We start from the raw sequence: 24,277 nt of genomic DNA, 5'->3' as shown, positions 1-24,277 counted from the left end.
CAAGAAAACTACTGTTAAGATCTCCTTCATCAGGTCTCCCTTCACCACTAGATCTCATACACACCCTCTTCCCCCACACCAGTGCCTTTCAAACAATGTCCTAATTAGGGATGTGAGCACCTGGTCACAGCAGGGATCTTGTTCTACCTTCAATGGTTTCCATTCTTGGCTCTTTCAGAGATGGAGAATCCACTCTATTGTCAGGTAGGTATTATTCAAGTAGGAGAATTAAACAGGGTTACAGAGAGAAAGACTGAAAAATCTGACTTTTCCGGTGTTTACTTGTATAGAGGAAAAACAGCACAAAGATGCATCCACAGTATTTAATTTGTTTGGATAATAGTTACAGATAAACAGGTACACTCCATATACAATTACCAATACTTTTTTATACAGTTCATATTTCAGTACATCAACACTATTTTATTTACACTCTATTTATGTACATTAACATCTTTCTAAAGTCAGTGCATTGTCAACAAGTTTTATACAGTAATTTACAAGGTGAATGTAGTTAATAGTTAATAAATTTTCTGCTAGTCATGAATTAAAAAATTAATTACAACCAATATAACAAACACAGATCAAACAACATTAGTAGATTGTGCTACCTGCTTAAATAAAACATCTGTAAGGAAATTATTTTAAATCTTCCACTTTTTCATGGGACTTGTCCAGGTAGAAATGGACAGATTTTTATATACTGAAATCATGAACTATAAAGCCTGCATTTTGTCTGACTTCATCATATTTACCATTTAGGCCATTTCCTCTTACTTGTAATTACAGTCTTTTTCTGAATAGGGTTTCAACTTACATATCCATTTAAAACAACCTTTCCAAATGCTCTGAGAAGAACTGGATAATAACCGGCCTCAGATATCAGAACACAAATGCTCAATTACATTGGTACCTACTATCTGTGAGGAAGGGAAGTTAATGAAATCTGACTATTAATGAGAGTCACTTCCAAGGTCCAGATGAATGAAAAAAGACTGGGGAAAAGGGTAAATATTTACTTCATATATATTTAAAAACAACACAGGGGAAAAAAATGATGCTTAAAATAAATAACATTTATACTTTTGTTCCAGTTTTGAATTATCAGAGAAAAAAAAATTAAGCGAGCAAAGAAACATAACTTTTGATGACCACTACGGTGAAATTATTAAAAGAAAGAAAAAAAAGACACACACACACACACACAGAAGGACAATACAAACAAAATAAAAGCTTGCTTCCTAAACCCACCAATTAAATTAAAAATATACACTATCAGTGCCTGGGATGAGTTTTGTTTTTTTAAGTTTAATATGATGGGGCAAAATACCCCCTATTCAAGTTAATTTATAGCCCTTACAGCCATCAAATATGAACATGTTTTAAAAAGTTCATTTGCATGTATTCTTTTTTTAAAGTGCAAAACAAAGAAACAAAGAACAAACAGCCCCTAGCTGTAAAACACCATCTACCTTTGATGTCACTTTCCTTCTCAGAAGCTCTTGTGCAATGTGGGCATGAGAGATGGTGCAAATATTGGCACAACTACTCTACCGCGCTTCAGCATGGGTGGGGGTCCATTTCTGAGGATACTTTAAGTGTCCTCAAGGTAAGACACCTCTAAATGCAGGGCTACTTTAGCTGGGTTTCCCAGGATGCTTTTTCTCCCCTACAGGGTCTCTGACCACGGCCCTGGGTAGAAGGCACACAGCTCTTAAGAGAGTCTCCCTTCCGAACTGACCACTTCTATATGCCTCTGCCACGAATGACTGGTTGTGTCTCAAACACGAACACAGCAACAGAAACGAAAAGCAAGAAAGGCATAGAAAGAGGAGGGGAAATAGTTTAAAAAAATAAATAGAAAAACATTGTGTCCGTGCCAGAAGAATCCTTTGCACACCTTCTAATCTTGCTTTCTCCATCTTGTCAATATAATGGAATAAAACTTCAGGAAAAAGGAGGTAGCATATCATGTCGTCCCCAGACAACACTGCAATTTTTTGTCTGACTTTGACTCCAAGGAAATTCTTAGCATTTTGTTATGGTTATTGGTACACTCTACACTCACTACATGTTTGTTTATACCCGGACAAGCACAATTTAGTTCTTATTTGGTCCCAGGTGGCTGGTGCCAAACCCTTTTGTTTACAGGCTAATGGTGGGCTCTGCCTGAAAAGTTCTCTACCAGAGAGCTTGTGTGAGACACGTCCAAACCAAAGTATTACTACTGTTATGTTAACTGCTATTTTAATTAGGATTTTTATTTTGTGCTTCAGGGTCACAGGATAAAATAACTACATTTAGCTTGCCTTTCAGCGACGCTTCTGCCAAATGTCAGCTCCAGGGCGCCGTCTCCCTCCCCACCAGCCTGTCTAGCAGCCAGAGCAGCAGCTCTACTGTAACACACAGTACTTTTTGTAATCGGACTCAAAGTCTTCATCCATGCTGCTCGTGTCTGCCATCTTTTTGCCATCGATCTTTGGCAGAAATTGTGCATAGTCTATGCCCTGCTGCTCATAGAAAAGGATGTAGGCAGAGTCGGTGTCAATTTCATCAGGGTGAAGCTCCTGAAGGGGCAAGAAAAGCCTTTAATAAAAAAGCCGTCCCTATGCAGGCTCTTAATCCTAGCTAGGGAAGGGAGCACCAACCCTCTTTAATTACTAAGCCAGACTGCTTCCAATCAATTTGATATTGTGGCTGCCTGACACTGGCCCTAAAATAAGTCCTATTATTCTCAATGTTTGCTTTGGGGAAAATATTATGACCATTGACAAAAGAATAACAAAAACCCATCACATCCTAATAGCTCAAAAGATAAGAACTTTTTCTCATTAACCAATACCTTCTTTTTCCTCACCATTCATGTTTTCATTCTCTACTCTGCACATCACTTTTGCTCCTTTAATACTGAAGGCACCTATATACTGACTCTAACTAGATTTATTTCCTGTTTGGGACAAAGTCCATTATTTAAACAAATGTCCCCTAGATCTGTTGACATTTCTGCTTCTTTTATTCAAAGACTGGGGATATTTACCTTACAGCTGCTGTCATTATAACAGTACCACTTGCTGTTTGGGTTTTTGGCATAAGTGACATAATGGCCCCCGCCCAGAATTCCTGAATGGCACTGCAAGAGAGAAGAAAGCAGACATATGTTAGTAGTTAACAGCAGTCTGGCCAGGGCGTGGTACCAGAACCCAATCAGGAAAACACCAATCACTTAAGTGATTAAGAAAAATGTTTTGGAATCACCTACCATTTTCTAAAAACAAAATAGAAGAGTCAAAATTTAAAAGCTCCAAATCCTACCATATTATAGTTGTAACTATTTTTTGAAAGGCAAAAATTCCTTAAGTGTACATAACCGTGAATGTCTTGAACCCGTGACTCCAATTATGATTACGTGATTATCCCCTGCTAACTTTGTCTATCACCAAGTTCAATGCCTAGCCAATAAGCAGGCCCTGAAAAAAATGACTGATGAATGAAGATGAGTGAACCACAGAGAAATGCCAATCATTCTGCAAACCATGTAACACACCACTTACCGAAATTGCATACAGATTATAAATAGGCTTCACATGAACATCTTCTCTTTGGTCATCAGTGCTGTCTTCTTCACTGTGGTTTTCAAGCTGACCATTGCTGTAGCCATTGCCACATGCCTCATGCTCATAAAGAAATCCATTGGCCAGAGCTACTTCATGGTCCTGAGGGGTGACCAGCTCAGTCTGGCTGCCCCCCAGCATGTGCCCTCGGCTCAAGGCATCAGCCAGCTCACAAACTTGTCCAGCCCCATTCTCTTTGCTGGCATCCAAGTTCTCCTTACTACTGGACAGTTTATTTTTGCTGCCGATCTGGGGTAACCGGAGCCTCCCTTTGCTCCTCCCTAAAGTCTTAGGGCTACTGTTAGGGCTGCTATTTTTGCTGGAGGGACAGCTAGTTCCGCTTTTTCTTGTTGAAGAAGGTGAACCTGTGAAAAGAAGAGAAGGAAAAGATTCATAAATCCAAATGTCACAAGTTTAACCAGCCACCAAATGCTAATTTTGAAGCCAACTTCACAAGTGTACACATAAAGGCAAATACAGGGGTGCTCTGACCAGCTACTTTTTATTCCTATTATGTAGTCAGTAAGTTACACTCTTGTCTTCCTCAGGCCAAGCTCCCACAGGCAGCAATGTCCTGAAAATGTAAAGTACCATGTAGGGACTTAAAAAGAGCAGAGAGATAAAAATGAAAGATGTACACGAGACTAATAAAACACTGTTTATCAACTATACTAGATTTAAAATAAAATAAATAAAATAAAATAAAATAAAATAAAGACAAACAGTAGAAAGATTAACAGGTCAGATTCAGGTCAAAACAGACAAGGAGACTAAGACATAGTACAAATACATATCCTCCTTCGTTACATTAGATTAAAGAACATGATCACCAATTATTAAGCACCTCCTATTGCTAGGCACAGTACTGGGAACTCTCTCTACTATCTCCACCTCTCACAACAATCTCATAAGTTAGTGGGTCTCAAACTTTTTGGTCACAGCCTCCCTCACCTCCTTATATACTCTCAAAAATTGCTGAAGACCTGTAGAACTTTTGTTTATGTGGGTTATATCTATCAGTATTAATCATATTAGAAACGAAAACTGAGGAATTAAAAAATATAATACATAAGCACATATTTCACTAATGTATCATCACATATCATGGTGGCTCTGACTCGACTACACATTTGGGGAACAAAAGCTGAAAAGGTGAATACTGACTCAGTAGTTTTTACGACAATCATTCTGCTCTTCCAGGCCCTCTGAAAGGGTCTCTCAGAGACCCTCTAGGGGTTCCCAGACTACACCGTGAGAACCTTTGCTGTAGGAACAAGGATGACAACTATCATTCATGATCACCAGAGATATTAGGCATATAGGGTGCTTCGCTCCTGATGAAACAAATCCTTAGACTCTGGGAACTTTTATGAATGAGAAAACAAATTTGGGGAGGCTGTATCTCTTGCTAAAAGTCACACAGGTGACTCAAACCTAGATAGGTCTGACTCCAGGTGGGTTCTTTCTACCTCATCAAGCTCCAAAGTGGAAGGCAGAGGGAAACATGAAGCCTACAGGGGTCCCAGGAAAGCCCCTCTGAGGGTGAGATCTGGGTGCTGTGAGTCCCCCAGGCTTCCTCACCCTTAGGGCTACTGACGATGTTTGCGCTGAGTGAAGATGGGCTCTTGCTCAGGAGGACATCCTCTTCGCCAGCTGAATTCAGAGCGTCCACTTTCTTCACATCTCCTCCTGGAACCCTGGGCTCGGAGAGGTCGTCCCCCTGGGGTGTGAGTGGTTTACGCTGACAGAGAGCCGGGTCTCTTGGTACCAAAAAAGCACTAGGGTCAAAACTTTCACGAGGAAATTTAACAATTTTCTGTGATTTTATCCATCGGCCGTTTACAAACTGAAATCGTTTAAGGTGAATAATCTGGAGAAGCAAAGGCAGAAAAAAATTACATTAAAGGGTTCAGAAGATACAAAATTACATTTAAAACCCCAAGTCTGGGGCACCCTGGCTCAGTGGGTTACAGCTTCTGCCTTCGGCTTGGGTCGTGATCTCAGGGTCCTGGGATCGAGCCCCACATCAGGCTCTCTGCTCTGCAGCGAGTCTGCTTCCTCCTCTCTCTCTCTCTCAGTTATCAGTGGGGCCACTGGCCTTTAGATACATAGCTAACATGATAATCTCCATATTTCATACCCTGTGCAGATCCTAAATTCTCCCCAAATTTCTGCAACATCGTAAGGGCCCATATTTGCATGTCTTCCCTTGCTTCCTAGGCCTGTGACCCAAACTGACGTTTCCCTTTTTCAAGCATCAGAGAAGACCCCATCACAAATATACTTCTGTCATGAAGACAAAAGACTATACTGAATGTTTTGAAGAAAAATGGATGAAACTTACCCAATCTCCAGTAGGAGGCCTCTCATTTCTTACCATATCCTTTAGTTATTACCAGCGAGTTTCACTGTCCTAAAAAGCACAAGAATCTCCCTTTTCCTTTGTGGCTTTGCTTTTCTTTTTCAAGAGCAACAAATTCCTCTAATCTTACACAGTTTATTATACAACCTAGTGTGGGCACAATCTTTTGAGTGGCTACCTCTACCCTAAATGTTAGTTAATGCTAACAATTTATTGTCTATATAAAGAGAAGCCCTTCCATATACTGGCAAATGGATCTACAGAAGCCCAACAAACTCTCAATGTAACATATATTCTTTAAATATATGTCTTTAAAGACATCAAAAACATAGTTTTTATATAAATGCCTTTACTGCATATGTTCTATGTGATTATTATAAACGTATATATAATTATCAAAACTCCTCAAACTGGGGGTGCCTGGGTGGCTCAGTCATTAAGCATCTGCTTCAGCTCAGGTCATGATCCCAGGGTCCTAGGATTGAGCCCCACATTGCTTCTCCCTCTCCTACATCCCCTGCTTGTATTCCCTCTCTCAATGTGTCTCTGTCAAATAAATAAATAAAATCTTTAAAAAACCCACAAAACTTCCCAAACTAGACATTTAAAATCTATGCATTTAATTTCATGCTAATTACACCTCAGTTAAAAATGAACTTTCTCCCTTCCCACCTACCTCTCCCAAGCCTCCCCCCTGCCCTTTTCCTTTCTTCCCAGAGTTCCCAACACTGGAGCTAGCTAATTTATGTTATTAATTTCCTGTTCCATCTTTTCCTCTGAAGTTGTTCTGGTCCAAGGAAAGAAAACCCACATTTGCAGACTCACAGAGTGGTAGGAAGAAGACATGAAGAAAAAAATACACACAAGGTCTGGTTAAAATATACCGGTGCCTTACAGTCACATTTGATATACTTCCATCCTTAAGGAAAAACACTTCCTTAAATGGATGTGAAGATCTGGCACTTCAAACTCTCCTGACAAGCAACAGAAGCATCTTCTCTATGAGGCAAAAGGCAGAAGTAGTAAATGACACGTACAAGAAGACACAGGCCCCAGTGCACCTGTGTGCTTGTGCTGTGGCCAGGCGACCAAACACAGTGGGACCGGAGATCGGGCTCAGCTGCTCTTCTAGGGAAGGGCCTAAGCTTCTCTCTCTACACCCAGAAGTGCTTTCACCTTCTCCTGAAGTTCGAATTCACCAGGAGGCACAACCTGCGGCGTTAATTCACCAGGAGGCACAACCTGCGGCGTTTCTCACATACTACATGGAACTATAGTTAATGATCTGTTTGACTTCTCTCTCCTTCTAGTCTGTATGCTCCTTCATAGCAGGAACTGGCAGTAATAATATGTGCAGAACAATTAATCTGGGTGCAACACATAAACCTTGCATAGCCAAAGTGTTTTGAACACTGTCACAGGAAAGGTCTTTTTATTCTCTAAAGTCATAAAATTCCTATTTGTGCATGACTTCCTTCCTTTATGCCAGGCTCCTGTGCTCTCAGAGGTAGGGCTGTAACATACCAGGATGGGGGGAAGCCTCCAGAGATCCAGCTTCTTGGTTGCCAAGCAGTGGGTCTTACACTTGGAACAGTAGTACATCTCATTTTCCCCTAGCTCCTCCTCACTGGTGAAAGCACGGAGACAGCTGTCCAGGTTGATGGGCTCAGCTTGTGCTCGCCGACTCTGTTCCACACTTTCATGCTCATCGACAACCTGCAGATGGAGGGGACAAAAGGAATGGCAGAAGGGGTGGGAGGGAAGAAGGGAGTTTAAAATGGTCCCATGGTTAGGCATCATCTGTTAGGTGACTGATTCTCATTTTATTCTACATGAGGAGAAAGAAAACATGACTCAAATGAGTCTGAGCAAATGCAGTGTTTGTACATTTACTTCCAAAATCACATCAATAACGTCCTGGATCAAATTTCTATTTATATGACCTTAACAGCTTTTCTTGAATATTCTCTGAACTCTTCAAGATGACAAAAACAAAGAATTGCCTGTTTATTTTACAATTTTTTAATTATAATGATGTATTTTATCTAAAACAGTATCATTTCAACATGTGATCAATACAAGAATTATTGATGACATATTTTAGAGTCTTTTTTACTAAGTCTTTGGAATCTACAATCCTCAACTTAAATCAGGCACCTCTAAGTGTTCAACAGCCATATGCGACCAGTAGCTACTGCACCTCTATTTTACAATTTTGAAATCCTAAAACAGCTTACATGTGCGCTCACCCTCAAACCAGGGGTGTTTAAGTTAAGCCATTCATTTTCAACCAGAAAGACATTATTAGCAGACTGCAGGCTTTACAGAGGCTAGGAGAAATATCACTGGAACACAAATGTCAGATCTGGATTAGATCAGAAAGGGTACAGAAAAACTCACCATAGAAGGGAACATATGAGAACATGAAACCCCACAGGATAGAACTCATTTGCATACTGGTGCCATGTCATATAGTTATCAGAATACCAAGTGTATCATCTGTCTCCTGCCTCCTGGGGCCTTTTTCTCTAAGACAGCAATAAAGAGATGGCAATAAAAGCAAAAGCAGTCTCAAAAAGTGCTGAACTTTGTTGAGAAGGCCCTTACTACCTGCCCAAACCTCTCTGGTCATATTAACCAGCACACTAGGTTCTGGAGTGAGAAAGACATACATGTAAGAGAGAGAGCGGAGGTGGACAGGTGTGCAAGTATGTGCGTTGGAGGTAGTGTGGGATCAGGAAGAAGGAGAGGAGGAGGTACCTAGAATGCAACAGAAAAGGAAGAATTTTGCCCTCTTCCATTCTTGGTAGCCACTTACAGCAACCCAGAACCACAGCGGGTGACACATAGCATCAGGACTACAAGTGCTACTGTGAGACTTCATGCAGTGATCTTTTCATCCCAAGTCTGGACACCAAGTCCAACAATAGGTGTGTCTCTTTCTGCAAAGGGCACACACGTGTCCATTTACCGAACTTATTACTCACCCCATCCAGAGGTAAATTTGTTCTCTTTGCCTGAGGCAACTTCCCTTCTGTTTTCCTTCCTGAATTTATGATGGGAATACTGAGCTCCCTAGCTTACAATCTGGCATGGCTCAGGACATTCGGTTTACAAGAGGTTGTCATGTGTGACTTTTTCCCTACACGAGAGAATAGCTTAGTCACAGGCTGTCAAATGCTGGGGCTGACCATGCAGTTAATGGTTTCAGCATTGAATCACCAGCCATTTCTAAAGATCTATAAAAAGAGGAACTTAGAAAAAAGTTTTTTTCTTCCAGAATGAGAAATCTGGCTACTGACTTCTTTTCTGATATTAACTTTCATCATCTTTAGAGCTCGTCATTCGAGAAAAACTGACATGCTTCAAAAGAAAATATGTTGCATCATGGTTGCTAGAATCAGAGTAGAAAAACAGTAATACTCTTTTCTCTTAGCTGGTGAAACATTATCTCTATCAGGGATGCTTTATGGACAACCACAAATTGCAGAAGCTAGTAATGAATATTGATCTTTATTTGTTATATTTCTTATGGAACACACAGGCTACTGGAGACAGGGGGGACACAGGCTGATTAAAAAAAACCCCAATATCAATAAAATTTCCCTAAATGACAAAGATTCCCTTTTTACCTCTTGGGATCCATTCCCAGATCCTCTACCACTATTCGAATAATTTAAATCACTCACTGGCACCCTCTTTCTTCTTCTGCTTGAAAGCTCATCCTTAACACAAAACGTAAAGAATAAAGTCATGGCTTCCTCACATGATAAGACTATTAGAAAGAGGGAGACATAAGAAGCTATCTAGTTCAACTACCTAATGAGGAATGTGAAGTCTAAACAAGTGAAAAAGAAAAAGACTAAGAGCAATTACCTTTTTTCCTGTTTACCAAATAAAACATTTACAAAGAAATTTTGGAAAAGATGGAAAATATAAAAAGGCAGGGAACCTTTTATATTCTTTTATTTATTTGTTTATTTATTTATTTATTTTAAAGATTTGATTTATTTATTTGACAGACAGAGATCACAAGTAGTCAGAGAGGCAGGAGGTTTTGGGGGAGCAGGCTCCTTGCTGAGCGGAGAGCCTGATGTGGGGCTCAACCCCAGGACGAGATCATGACCTGAGCCAAAGGTGGAAGTTTAACCAACTGAGCCACCCAGGCGCCCCTTCTTTTACTTTTTTTAAAATGTAGGGTCCATGCTCAGCGTGAAGCTCAATGCAGGGCTTGAACCGAGATCATAATCTGAGCCGAAACCAAGAGTGGGACGCTTAGCTAACTCAGCCACCCAGGTACCGCCCCCTTTTATACAGATATATTTTATAAAGATTTATTTATTTATTTAGAGAGACAGAGAGTGTGTGAGGGGGGAGGGGCAGAGGGAAAGGGAAAGAAAGAGTCTCGTCTCAAGGTACCCTGTCCCCTTTTATATTCCCTTTTTAAAAAAATTTATTTATTTATTTACTCGACAGAGAGAGATCACAAGTAGACAGAGAGGCAGGCAGAGAGAGAGGGGGAAGCAGACTCCCCACTTAGCAGAGAGCCCGATGGGGGGCTCGATCCCAGGACCCCGAGATTACGACCTGAGCCGAAGGCAGAGGCTTAACCCACTGAGCCACCCAGGCGCCCCCCGCCTTTTATATTCTTAATACAAAGATAAACACTGTCAAAATACTGGCAGATTTTCTTCTGTCCTTTTCCTAAATAGTATTCCTTTACATCAAATAGATTTTTCAGTATATGCAATTTTATACCTTGCTTTAAAAAAAAAAAAAAAAAACCATGACATTGTTAAGTATCTTCCCATATATGACAGTAAAAAAATCCCTGGTAATGGGATACCTGGGTAGCCTGCTAAGCACCCAATTCTTCGTTTCAGCTCAGGTCATGATCTCAGGGTCATGAGACTGAGCCCCATGCAGGGTTCTGAGGTTGGCGTGGAGTCTGCTTGAGACTCTCTCTCCCTCTCCTTCATATACTTGCTCTCTCTCAAATAAATACATCTTTTAAATACCACCCCCTCCAGAACTCCTGGTAATCACTGTTTTCAATGACTGTATAATATTTTATCCAGCTAGTACACTATGCTTTATTTAGCCATTCCTGTAATGTGGGACAAATACAAGTTGTTTAAAATTTTCCTACTATTCTAAAAAATATTAGATGAAGAATCTGTCAGCAAATTACAGAGTATTTCCCTAGAATCAATTCCTAGAATCACTGGGATAAAATATATGGGTAAAATGTCAATTTAAACCAAGGGATCTCCTTTGTCTACGTGACTCCCCAAGCACACGCAGAAATCATGGGTAGGAAGAGAAGTTATAAAGAAAGAAATTAGTCATGTGGCCCCAGTCCCTAGCAAGGCAGGATATCTCAACAGCAAGTTGGTTTCCGTGGTATCCTAAGAGCATCACTGAAAGTGGAAATAGGGTGAGACTGAACAGGTCACACAGGCCCTTCTTTCTAAAAGCAGGATGTCCTCTAGAGTTTTTCAGATTGTACACTGGAAATTTCCATCAAGAGCCACATAAATGTAAAAGCCACTACAATTCTTCACACGATTCTGTTCCTTTTACTTCTCCATCAGATTCGTTATATTTCTATCCAAAAGCTACCTAGCCAAATTACCCTTCAAATGATACTTGGCAAACATTTTTAGGAATGGAGTTAGTATTGTTTTTGAAGTATTATTTTCCAAATTTAAAAACTGCTCTGCCAGTAGAGGAATGCCAAGTGTAAGAATAGCCATTGAGATGTTCTCTTAGGTGTCCAGTCTTGAGACATTCAATCTTTTCCCTAAAATTCTTCTGACCACTATGCCCACTAAGAACCTCTAGCCCTGGGATGCCTTTGAGCTAAGTAACAGTGGTTATCAAATGTGGCAGCTTCAATAATAATTAATAAACAGGCAGAGAAAGATTTTTTGCTTGGTATGTGATGGCCAAACAATACAACATCTTAATTATACCCAGAGTTTCCAGATTTACTTATTATTAGTATTTTTGAAATATAAGGCCCCAATACAATTAACTCCAGAATTGGGAAAACTGAAACATCCACGTAACCATGCCAGTATATTAAGTGCTATAGAGAATACCAACGAATATTCTTCTGATTCATGATTTAGATAATCTAAAACAGAAATGGCATAATACAGTTAAATTGGGAAAATGTTCACAAATCACAATCACCATCTTATGGTGGCCCTGAATACTTACCCTTTCCTGTGATGTTTGATAGCGGAGGTGAAGAGCTGTGGGGTCCCAATCCACAGCAATATAGGCATTTCCAATGAAAGCTCTGTCTTCCCCACAATCAATTTTACAGCCTCTGCAAAATCTAAAGGGAGGAAAATGATCTACTGAAGGATGGAGTCATTATGAAAGAATCTAAATTTTCGTTATCAGAAATATTCTCCCTTTCTTTCTTGGGTTCACAGTCTGTCATGGGCCTCTAACTTAAGACTGGTCAATGCATGAATATACATTAATATAATTATTATTATTTCAGGGAAGCATGCTTATCACTTCTCAAGTCTCTTTTTTCAGTGCAGTGGACAGCCATTTTTAATCCATATGAGAGGACTTTATGACAAATAAATGACATGGGAATTGGACATTTGAGATAATACACTTGTAAGAAAATTCTAAATTTAGTTATTTAATGCTCTGAGGTAGGATAACTCATCAGATATAACAATCCCTATTTCCTTGTTCATAAAGTGGCACGTTAAATAAATGCATATAAAGTTTTATGGGAGGGGAGGGACCATGACAAAGCCAAGGTTTCAGTGCTATTTAGGTTGTTTGCTAAGTCTATTACAGTTCTCTGAAGGCTGACTTCGGTACTCAGGTATTTTCTAAGCTGCAACAGTAATGACCAATCAATCTCCATAATTCTTCTAAAAGTAAAAAACAGACTTCCAGGGAAGTCTAGTAAGGAGACTATGTTCTACTGGGTTCAGAACTGCTAAACTGATTTGTATTTAAGGAGCAGAAAGTATAAAATAATAAATGTTGATCATAAACTATGAATTCGATGAGGAGCACAGAGTGTACAGAACCAGCTAAGGCTCAAGAGCAAAACTAAGCTATAGACCTCATAATAAGGAAAAGACCAGTAAAAAATTCCCAAGTTTATTTTAAGCTTCTCATTATTCAGTATTACTTCCAAAAACTGGAAAACTTTTAAGAAAGGTATAATATCTCAAGTTGCAATTCTACTAAAATTTTTCCTTTGCAGAAGATCACTTTACCTATACCATGGGCACCAAGCACAGGAGTTCCCATCTTTCTGCACAACTCGTAGAGTGAAGGGATATTGATAGCCCATACTGTCATCACTGAAACAGAACATAAACCAGAGTATAAAAAACATTTCTGATTTGAGGTCTCAAATCCTTTTCATTTTCTCTTGAAGTAACCCAAGGCAGGGACATCTATCATAGCAGTAGGCTCATGACGATAGTTCGATCCTGGTTATCTTAACCCTTTAGCAGCAGCCCTATACCAACCACACTCAGGGCTCCCATGCTGTATCCCTGCATACAGAAGGGCAGACAGACTAGATTGCCAGATGTCTCTAATAAGACAGTCCATGTGGTCCACGCAAATTTTATAAGAACAGCAAATTATGAAATCAAATACCAATTATGCTTCAGTTCTAATTCTATCATAAGATTTAACTCACATTAAACTAAAATAATTACATCTTTTCATGACAAGAGCATTGACATAGCACAGAAGGCTGAAAGGTCGTAATTTTTTTTTTTTAAAGATTTTAATTATTTGACAGAGAGAGAAAGAAAGAGAGAATGCAAGCAGAGGGAGTAGCAGGCAGAGGGAGAAGCAGGCTCCCCACAGAGCAGGGGGAGCCCGATGTGGGACTTTTGGGTTATGACCTAAGCCGAAGGCAGTCGCCTCACCAACTGAGCCACCCAGGCACCCCCATAATGGTTTTTTAGAAGAGCTGACTAACCATATATTTATAAGCTTTCTTTTGATGTGGTACGAGAGGCACTCTTCTTCCCTGCTTTAACTACTCAAAGCTATAAGGTACATAACATTTTTAGAGTAATGTCTTTTAGCTGCAAGAGAGCCTTGAATTCTCCAACTTAAAAAAAAATTTATTCATCCTTTCCTCAATAAGAAGCAATGAAGGACAGCATATCTGGCAATTGGTACTGGCTACCACGTGGTTGCCAAAGATAATGAAACCACGATAAGGAATTTACGACCTCCAAAAATCTCAGTTCCAAATATCCTGCTTTGCAACGACCATCTCCTATCCTTTTACATCACTTACTCAAGTATTACTACTTTAACAATTCTTTGGCCAAACAGAACTTTCTTTTTTATTTACTTCTTATTTATGTATATTTTTTAAAGATTTTATTTATTAGAGAGCATGTGCCTGAGAGCAAGAGTGAGGGGCAAAGGAAGAGGGAGAAGCAGACTCCCTGCTGAGCAGAGTGCCTGATGTGGGGCATGACCCCGGGATCATGACCTGGACCCAAGGCAAATGCTTAAGTGACTAAGTCACCCAGGCCCCCAGGGACCGAAGAGAAATTCCTTATCACTGTCTTCAAATCCTCACTTTTCTTCTTGTCCACTGTTCCTCAAAATATTCTTTTATACAGATCCTCAATTCTAGGAATTTGTCCCTCTAATGTAAACATGCAAACTTACCGACATTAACGCTCACAAAAATGGAGTACTAGATGATGAAACCCCAGGTATCTGTCACCCGGCTATAATCATCATCAACTCTTGGGCACTTTTATTTCATCTATACCCTTACCTACCTCCATAAGATTCTTTTATTCCATTGAAAAAAAAAAAAAAAACTATGCTAAAATATACATAAAATTTACCATTTGACCATTTTAAAGTATACAATTCAGTAGCATCAAATACATTCACAATGTTGTGCAACCATCACCACTATTCATCTCAGGAATTTTTCATCTTCTGAAAGAGAACTCTGTACCCATCAAGCAATAATAATTCCCCTACAGCTCTTCTCCCAAATCTTGGTAACCTCTAATCGACTTTCTGTCTATGAATTTCCTACTTGAGATATCTTATAAAAGTTAAATCACACAGTATTTGTCCTTTTGTGTCTGGCTTATTTCACTTAGTATAACGTTTCCAAGGTACATCTATGCTGTAGTGTGTACGGGAACTTCATTCCTTTTTATGGTTGGCGAATCCTCCACTGTATGGTACACCACATTTTGTTTATCCATTTGTCTGTTTATGAACATTTGGGCTGTTTCTACCTCTTGGTTATTGTGACCCATTAATTATTTTTGAAGGGAAGTAGAGGCATTTTATCATTTTCATTAATATTTCAGTGTGCTATCTTTAAAAGGTCAACTCTTACTATCTTTTTTATTGCTCGTAGAAGCACTTTTTTCTTACCTATTCTAACCTCCATGCCTTCATCTACACTATTCCACTAAAACAGCTTTTGCAAAGGTCACCAGACTGCCATTTTATCAAGTCCAGTGGTCAGTTCCCAGTCCCCTTCTCAATCTCTCTGCAGCACTCAAAATTGACCAGATCTTCCTTTAAACACTTCTTCACTTAACTTCTGGGACACGACCTACTCTTGATTTTCTTCTTATATTACTTGCTGTTCCTTCTCAATCTCTTTTGTTGTCCTTTTTCAACCTCTAAACGTTGGAAGGGATCAGGAATTAGATTGTGGGTGTCTTCTCTAATTTTTACTCCCTAATGATACCATCTGGTCTCAAGGCTTTAAATATCAACTATTTGCTGATGACACCTATGTTTCTATCTCTAGCAAAGGACACTTAATTCTATTTCCTACTTGAAAATATAACCTACATCTTGAATTTAACTTGATTCCTGTCATCTCTTGCCCAAACATACTCCTTTCTCAGTTTTTCCATTCATTAAGTGTTAACACCATTCACAAACAAGTCCTAAGGCTGAAAACCAAGCTTGGATTTCTCTTTCCCTCATAGTCCATATCTAATTCATTAGCAAACCCTGGGAAAAGTCCTCATTTGGAAGTACTTCAATTCAGTCAGGCTTTTGCTTCAAATTTAATCTTGTCCTACTGTCATTTTGTTTTTTTGTTTTTTAAAGATTTTATTTATTTATTTGACAGAGATCACAAGTAGGCAGAGAGGCAGGCAGAGAGACGGGGGAGGCAAGCTCCCCGCGGAGCAGAGAGCCCGATTCGGCCTCGATCCCAGGACCCTGGGATCATGACCTGAGCCGAAGGCAGAGGTTTTAACCCACTGAGCCACCCAGGTGCCCTGCCTACTGTTGTTTTTACTAAGCACAACATTCCTCAACTAAATTCTTTATTATTTGCAGTTTTCCCTTAAGATTTATCCTTAAGCCTTACCCTAGTCATCAAAAAAACCCCATACCATAACCTATCAGCAAAGAGAACTTCTATTCAGTTAACACAGAAGCTGAGATCTCACTTGCACTAAGACAAGATAATAAACAGCAGTTCAGTTCAGATCTAAGTAATGCATCATGATCCCAACAATTATTACAAATAAATATATTTAGGAATCCAACAGAACACTGGTAGGAGGAATGGAAAGAAAACAGAAGATGTTTGTTTTCTTTACCTAAGACTTATGATATTATTCTGTGTTAAACTGACATAGTATGGAAACAATCTAACTGAATCATTTGTTATGGCATGGGAATTTTTTAGGGTACATATATAGAAATGCACATTAGAGGATACAAATTTCCTGGTGAATTCATAGTCTCTAGTTTTGCAGTAACAGAAGTCAAGGATATTACCTGAAGGATTTAAAGCATTAGCAGGAGAGATTTTAGGTAAGAGATTAGAGAATGAAAGGATTTTTTGACACTAGAATGTCTAGGTGATGAAAGGAAGCTGTATAGTCTCCTATTCAAAAGATCAAACCAAATGGTTGAATAGACTTGTTCAACAAGTGATTAACATAACATGGAGTTCACAGAAATTCTTCTTCTTCTTGAGTTTGGAAACCACAGGTCTAGGCTGATCCCCTAAACTCACCAATCCTGAGCATGGTTACTGGCTTCCTGAGGTGGGAGTGGGCTGGCTAATCGAGACACTTGAATCCAAACCGCATCATACAAGTCCTTCTTCCGGGTATGCACGGTACATGGAACAATCAATGGCATTCCAAAGAGGCTGGGGCGATTCTTCTGAGATGAAAGGAAATACAGTTCTGTCCTCATCTGTATGTACAAACAAAAGAGAAGGCTGAGAAGAGAGGCCTTTGATTCCTCCTTTTCATTCTTCTAAGACTGCCAGTAACAGACATCGTTATCATTTTCAAATTAGTACTATCACACCTCCCCTTATTGATAGAACCATTTTTTATTAATATGAAGAGACTGGTGATTTAAAGTGGAGTCACTGAAAGGTTGACGTATTGCCAGTTTCAGAGCTGTTGTCTATCAGAGATTTTCAGCATTTAATATTTTCAAACTAGTTTTCTCTGATAAATATTTCTCACACATACTGAATCATACATAAAAACTAGTGATAGTTTCAGAGCTCAAGGCTTTTAAAAGCAATTAAAATCCTTTCTCATGAAGTATGCCAGTAAACCAAAACTCCCTCAAAATGCAATTTTCTAGTAAGGCGTTGATAGCTGCTGTTACAGCATAATTCTCAAACTTTTGGAAAGGTACAAAACCCAGCCACTTAATGTTATAAAAACTTATGCATCTTCCTAAAAGTAGCTGAGTGACTTTAGTCTTTTTTTTTTAATTACATGATAAAAGGTACACTTTAAAAATATTTGCTTTTAGTAAGTAAAGGAGAGTTTTATGATATTCCTTAATATAGAGATACTACAAAGAAGTAGCTTGGAAATAGCTGCTTAATAAAACAAAAGTTTAATGTAATAGAAAGGTTAGCTAGAGTTCAGGATTACTGAAAAAAACTACCTAGCGGGTGGCTGGGTGATGGACACTGGGGAGGATATGTGCTATGATGAGTGCTGTGAATTGTTTAAGACTGATGATTCATAGACCTGTGCCCCTGACACAAATAATACATTATATGTTAATTTTTTTTAAAAAGCTGCCTAGCACTTACGACATTTAATTCTTATTTATTTGACAGACAGAGATCACAAGTAGGCAGAGAGGCAGGCAGAGAGAGAAGGAAGCAGGCTCCCTGCTGAGCAGAGAGCCCAATGTGGGGCTTGATCCCAGGACTATGGGATCATGACCTGAACCAAAGGCAGAGGCTTTAACCCACTGAGCCACCCAGGCGCCCCAGGGCATTTAATTCTTTAAGTATGGTCTCTGTGTAGTACTTACAGAAGCTAAATCAACAACTTAGAAACTTACTAAAGTTTATCTAGTTTCTAGGGGAAAAGACTTGCATCTCAGATTCTCAAGCATTTTATCTTGCCATTATTTATTTTTTTTAAGTAAAAGTTTTCAAAAGATTTTATTTTACTTTTTATTTTATTTATTTATTTGACAGAGGGAAATAGCACAAGCAGAGAGAGCGGCAGGCAGAGGGAGAAGAACAACAAAACTCCCGGCTGAGCAGGGAGCCTGATGCAGGACTCGATCCCAGGACTCTGGGATCATGACCCGAGATAAAGGCAGCCACTTAACTGACTGAGCCACCTAGGTGCCCGTAAAAGATTTTCTTTTTAAACAATCTCTACACCCAAAGTGGGGCTCAAATTTACAACCCTGAGATCAAGAGTCACATGTGCCACCAAATGAGCCAGACAGGCACCCCTTGCCACTATTTATTTAAGCTTATTAGTTAAATAGATGATACTAAGACCACATTTCATGTGTTGATGTTTTTAGAAGACTCAGAGAAATGTGGATAAATTCAGAACTATTTTAGAATTCGAAGTTTTAAAAACCTAAAAACGGGGATGTCTGGGTGGCTCAGTTGGTTAAGCCTCTGCTTTTGGCTCAGGTCATGATCCCAGGGTCCTGGGATCAAGTGCCGCATCGGGCTCCTTGATTCAGCAGGGAGCCTGCTTCTCTCTCTGCCTCTGCCTGCCGCTCTGCCTGCTTGTGTTCTCCCTCTCCCTCTCTCTCTCTGACAAATAAATAAATAACATCTTAAAAAAAAATTTAAAAAATTAAAAAAATAGAAACCTAAAAACGTAGATTAGTTCTTCTCTACTTGAACTTCCACTATTCTTCCACTCTCAACAGATGACTTACTTAACTAAATAAGACTAAATGAGATCGGGGCGCCTGGGTGGCTCAGTGGGTTAAAGCCGCTGCCTTTAGCTCAGGTCATGATCTCGGGGTCCTGGGATCGAGTCCGGCATCGGGCTCTCTGCTCAGCGGGGAGCCTGCTTCCTCCTCTCTCTCTGCCTGCCTCTCTGTCTATGTGTGATCTCTCTCTGTCAAATAAATAAAATCTTTAAAAAAAAAAAAAGACTAAATGAGATCAGCTAAGCAATGATCTCTTTCCTCTACTCTTCTCAGTTTAACTCTTTTCTAAACCCACACAAAAATGTCATCCTCTTGAGGATAACTTCTCCCAATACCTTACAGAGATTCTGCTCAGTTTCCCCTGGGATAACGCTCCCACTTTCCTACACCAGAAATTCTCCTTTTGCTCTCTCCTAACAACTTTTCCTCTCAGCTGAAATAACTCATTTGACCTGACTATGCAAAGAACTTCCTCATTTTTTTACTAGGTTACACTGTGAAACTGTAGTTTTCACTTTTTGACTTCTCTAGCCCATGTAAACTACTTTTTTTCTTTTAAATTGACTTGCCCTTTAGCTGTCATGTCAATACTATTTTTCTATTTCTCCCTTTATTTTTTGAATATTGCTTATGTTGCCTTGCCTTATTCCTTTTCTTTTTGTACCTTGTAGAAGGGAATAGAAAAATAAAACCTACTTTCAAAGTAATTCAACCATGATAGCAATAAGGTCTGAAAGAAAGTGGCAGGGAAAATGAAGAAATGGTAAATTCAAGTACTTAAGTACTTTGAAAGAAGAAATTAAAGGGCATAGTGATGTATGAATATACGGTTAGAAGAAAAGGGGGGAAAAAACCTAAGTACACTCCCAGCCATTAGCTTTAGCATGGAAGAATAATGTTGCCTTTCACAAAAATGATAGGAAAAGGAACCTGACTTGAGACAGACAGATGGTAAAATCAAATTTAGGCATTCCCAAAGCAGCTGTCTAGATCATGAAGGTAACTGGAAACAGGAAACTAGTTAAATATGAAAATTAAGAGCTGACAATGTGGCTTTATGGCCCAATAATTATGAAAACCTGTACATAATGCTTTAGCATTTACCAAGCAATTATGTAACATATACATGATAATTGAAGAGAGATGTTTTCCAAGAAAGACTGAAAAAAAAGTACATCAGAGTTCTTAACTTATGACCTGATAACATTTGGTAAAAAAGGGAAATACATGGATCAATTATTTTAGCTGATGGGACCAGTTGGAGCCATGCTTAAAGACAATTCCAAGTCATAAATGGATCCTTTCTCTGTCTACTCATACAATCCTGGTCCACAGAATGTTATCCATGTGGTCAGAAACTCACTTTAAGTCAAGAGTTACTAATTCAAAAGGGACGAAAAGTACATTTTTAAAGAATTATCAGAAAGCAAACAGCTATATAATTAACACTCAGGTCATGACCCAATACAGCTAGCACTCTAAAAGCTTCCTTCTGCTTTCTCTGAATCCAAATTCTTACTTCCTTCTAAAGTCAGCAGTTTTGGGGCACCTGGGTTGCTCAGTCGGTTAAATGTCTGACTCTTGATTTTGGCTCAGGTCATGGTCTCAGGGTCGTGAGATTGAGCCCCACGTCGGGCTGTGCACTGGGTGTAGAGCCTGCTTGGGATTTTCTCTCCCTCTCCCTCTATCCCTCTGGCCCTGCTCTTGCACTTTCTCTATTAAATAAGTAAAAAAAGAGAAAGTTTACAATTTTTCTGCATTTTATGGTAGTCAATTATTCTTTGCTTTTTAAATTTTGTAGTCTATGCATAAAAGATAGTCGATTTCATTTTCCCTGTTTCTGAAGTTTTTGTTTTTTAAAAAATCATGTAATTTATATTTGTGTCTGGTTTCTTTCCCACAACATTATGTTTATGATGTTTCATTTATGTTGAATGTAACTCTTAAGTCCATTCATTTTCATTGCTGTACAATATTCTATTACATGAATATGTCTCAACTTGTTATCCCTTCCACTACTAATGGATATATATATATATATATATATATATATATATATATAAAATATATATATTTAAGATTTATTTATTTTAGAGAGAAAGAGCAAGAGCAAGCGAGGGTGAGTAGGGTGAGGGGCAGAGGGAGATGGAGAGAATCTCAAGCAGACTCACCTCTGAGTTTGCAGTCCAATGCAGGGCTCAATTTCATGACCCTGAGGTCATGACCTGAGCTGAAATCAAGAGTCCAATGCTTAACCAACTGAGACACCCAGGTGCCCCAACTAATGGACATTTAATGTTTTCATTTTTCTTTTTAGCTTTGGGCTATTACAGATAATGCTGTTACCTGAATGAATATTCTTGTATATATCTCCTGGTATACATGTCTGCTTTTAAATGCTTACTGCTTAACCAACTGAGCCACCCAGGCGTCCCTAAAAGAGCTATATTAATTTATACTTTTAATAACAGTATGAGAGTCCTTGTTACTCAAATATCCTTACCAATGCCATCAACCTGTTTAATCTTAGCTTTTCTGGTGGGTATGCACTGATGTGCAATGTGACTTTAATTTGAATTCCCCTGGTTTGTAGTGTGGCTGATCACTTTTTGATATGGTCACTGGCTATCTGAATATCCTTTCTGTGATACTTACTGTGAAGTATCAACCATTTTTTATGGAACTGCTTTTTTCTTAATAATTTATGTAAGTCCTTTGTATTTTCTGGATTGAGCCCTTTGGCAGTTATAGGCATTACAAACATCTTCTACTCCAAGGCTTGCCTTTTTACTCTCTTAATAGTGTCTTCTGATGAAACTAAAGTTCTTAATTTTAATGATATCCAATTTGTTAATCTTTTCCTTTACGGTTAGTGCTTTTTATACCCTATTTAAGCAGCCTTTCCCTACATCAAGGTCATGAATGTATTCACCTTTATTATCTTCTGGGCATTGTTTTATTGTTTTGCTTTTTTGTTTTAGTTCTATAGCCTACCTGGAATTGAACACGATGTAGTGAGAGAGACTGAGGAAACTGTCTTTCTCTCATTGATCTTCAATGCCATCTTTGTCATAAATCAAGTGTTCATACGTTTGTGAACCTGATTCTGGGCTCTCTATTCCAGTTCACTGGTCTACTTGTCTTTTCTCACACCAAAATCACAATGTCTTAAGTACTGTAGTGTTATAAAATTACAGTATCTGGCAGCTCAATTCCTCATGCTTTATTTTTCTTCAAGAATATTTTGGTGCTTTGTACTTCTACTTTTTTTTTTTTTTTTTTTTTAAAGTAAGCTCTACGCCCAACATGGGGCTTAAACTCAAGACCCCAAGATCAAGAGCTGCATGCTCTACCGACTAAGCCAGCTAGGCACCCCTGTACTTCGATTTTAGATTCAGCTTATCGGGTTATACATATACAATCATCTACACACAGAGTTAGACTTTTCATTGAGATTGTGCGTTGAATCTGTAGATCAGTTTGTGGAGAACTGGTATCTTTGAAATATTGGGTCTTCTAATCCATGAACATGGTCTAGTCCTTCAAATATTTGAGTCTTAAAATTTTTGTCAATATTTTATTTATTGTTTCCCATATAGATGCCTTATATGTCTATCGTAGTTTATTTCTAGGTACTTAAATTTTTTTCATACTATGGCAAACGATGTCTGTAGTGGACTGAATGGTGGCTCCCCAAAAGATATGTCTACATCCTAACTCCCCTGAACTTGTGAATGTGACCCTATTTGGCAAAATAGTTTTTGCAAATGTAATTAAGTTGAGGCTCTTGAGGTTGAGAAGTCCTCACATCTGGATTATCTGGATGGCCTCTCAATCTAATGACAAGTGTTCTTATCAGTAAATCTTATTAGTGAAAAGCAAAGGGAGAAGGAGAAGACCATGCAAAGAAGGAGGCACAGATTGGAGTTATGAGCTAAGAAATGCCTACGGAAGCTGGAAAAGACAAGGAAGGATTCTTCCCTAAAGCCTTTGGAGGGAGCATGGCCCTGTTGATTTCAGATACCTTGATTTTAGACTTCCAGCCTTTAGAACTATGTATGAAAGAATAAATTTCCGTTGCTTTAATAACCAAATTTGTGCTAATTTTTTATAGCAGTCCTAGGAAACAACTTGTTTTATCCAAGAACATCCTTGTTTCTCTCCAACCAACCAACCAATCTCCACAGGCATCCACACTAACGTGGCGGAGAAGGTGTACATGTGTTTGTAACATAGGAGACAGAAACCGTTAAAAGAAAGTAGTGTTCTGATGTACCAGCTATCCTCTTGCTGTTTAATATGAGTGAAGAATGTCATTTCATACACAGGTCAGCATGTGTGATACCAAATCCTGGCTCTAATCACATACAATATCATCATAATACATTGAAAGTGAAGATGCTCCAAAGACAGAAAGTGGCTATGTTTCACAAATGACACTGGCAAGACCAGCAATAACTTGTCTAACATTAAACTAACCATTTTTCGGTGGACTGCAATGATGTAGCCTGTAAAGGAATTGTCAGGAAGAGATGGCATATGACCATTCACCATTCCATTTGTGAAGTTCTTCTCAGTTCCACATGGCACAACAGTGTTTGGCATTCCATTGGGTATGAATATTGGTCGGGGCAAGTCCCCATTGGTGGTTAGAGTGAACATTCCATTTGTAGATGGAGAAGAGGAGAAATCTACAAATTCAAAGATAAGTACAGCATCATAAGCCTCTGGTGCCTTCACCTTTGCTCTTTTCTCAAATAATGTGGGGACCCAGACCAATGTAGTAGATTCCCTTTTAGCAAAGGATGGGGAGAAACCATAATTCAAATAGTAATTCTAGATTGGAAGATTTTAATTTCAGATTCTACTTCTATAACTCACATTTAAGACTAAGTAACAAACCAAGAGTAACTGCTGGAAAGTTTTCTGAAAAGTTTAAGTAAAATTTTTCAAAAAACCTCGATCAGCACCATATTGTGGCATGCAAACAGTTCTCTCTTATCTTCTTCTTCCTCTACAAATTCATTTCTCTATTCTCTTAAAAATGTTTAGTTGAATACAGTAGTCTCTAGCTAGATGTTGCCTTTTTTGTAATCTTTTTAAT

General features: G+C 38.8%; 1 protein-coding gene across 2 annotated transcripts in view; it reads right to left on the bottom strand.

Annotated features, from left to right (window-relative positions):
- Positions 1 to 309: 309 nt before the first annotated feature.
- Positions 310 to 24,277, bottom strand: part of USP32 (ubiquitin specific peptidase 32) — a 221,581-nt gene continuing 197,613 nt past the window's right edge. For both annotated transcript variants that reach the window (XM_059380701.1, XM_059380702.1), the window contains exons 26-34: positions 23,653 to 23,864; positions 17,018 to 17,202; positions 13,236 to 13,322; positions 12,199 to 12,319; positions 7,498 to 7,689; positions 5,193 to 5,481; positions 3,552 to 3,976; positions 3,038 to 3,130; positions 310 to 2,567 (exon numbers count right to left, since the gene is read on the bottom strand). In XM_059380701.1, the coding sequence (XP_059236684.1) occupies positions 2,394 to 2,567; positions 3,038 to 3,130; positions 3,552 to 3,976; positions 5,193 to 5,481; positions 7,498 to 7,689; positions 12,199 to 12,319; positions 13,236 to 13,322; positions 17,018 to 17,202; positions 23,653 to 23,864 (1,778 nt within the window). In that variant the 3' untranslated portion in view covers positions 310 to 2,393. The remainder of the gene's footprint in view (positions 2,568 to 3,037; positions 3,131 to 3,551; positions 3,977 to 5,192; positions 5,482 to 7,497; positions 7,690 to 12,198; positions 12,320 to 13,235; positions 13,323 to 17,017; positions 17,203 to 23,652; positions 23,865 to 24,277) is intronic.

This window comes from Mustela nigripes, chromosome 16, assembly GCF_022355385.1.
Source record: "Mustela nigripes isolate SB6536 chromosome 16, MUSNIG.SB6536, whole genome shotgun sequence".
Classification (NCBI taxonomy): domain Eukaryota; kingdom Metazoa; phylum Chordata; class Mammalia; order Carnivora; family Mustelidae; genus Mustela; species Mustela nigripes.
The sequence above is the reverse complement of the archived record's forward strand: the minus strand, read 5'-3'. Positions and strand labels throughout refer to the sequence as shown.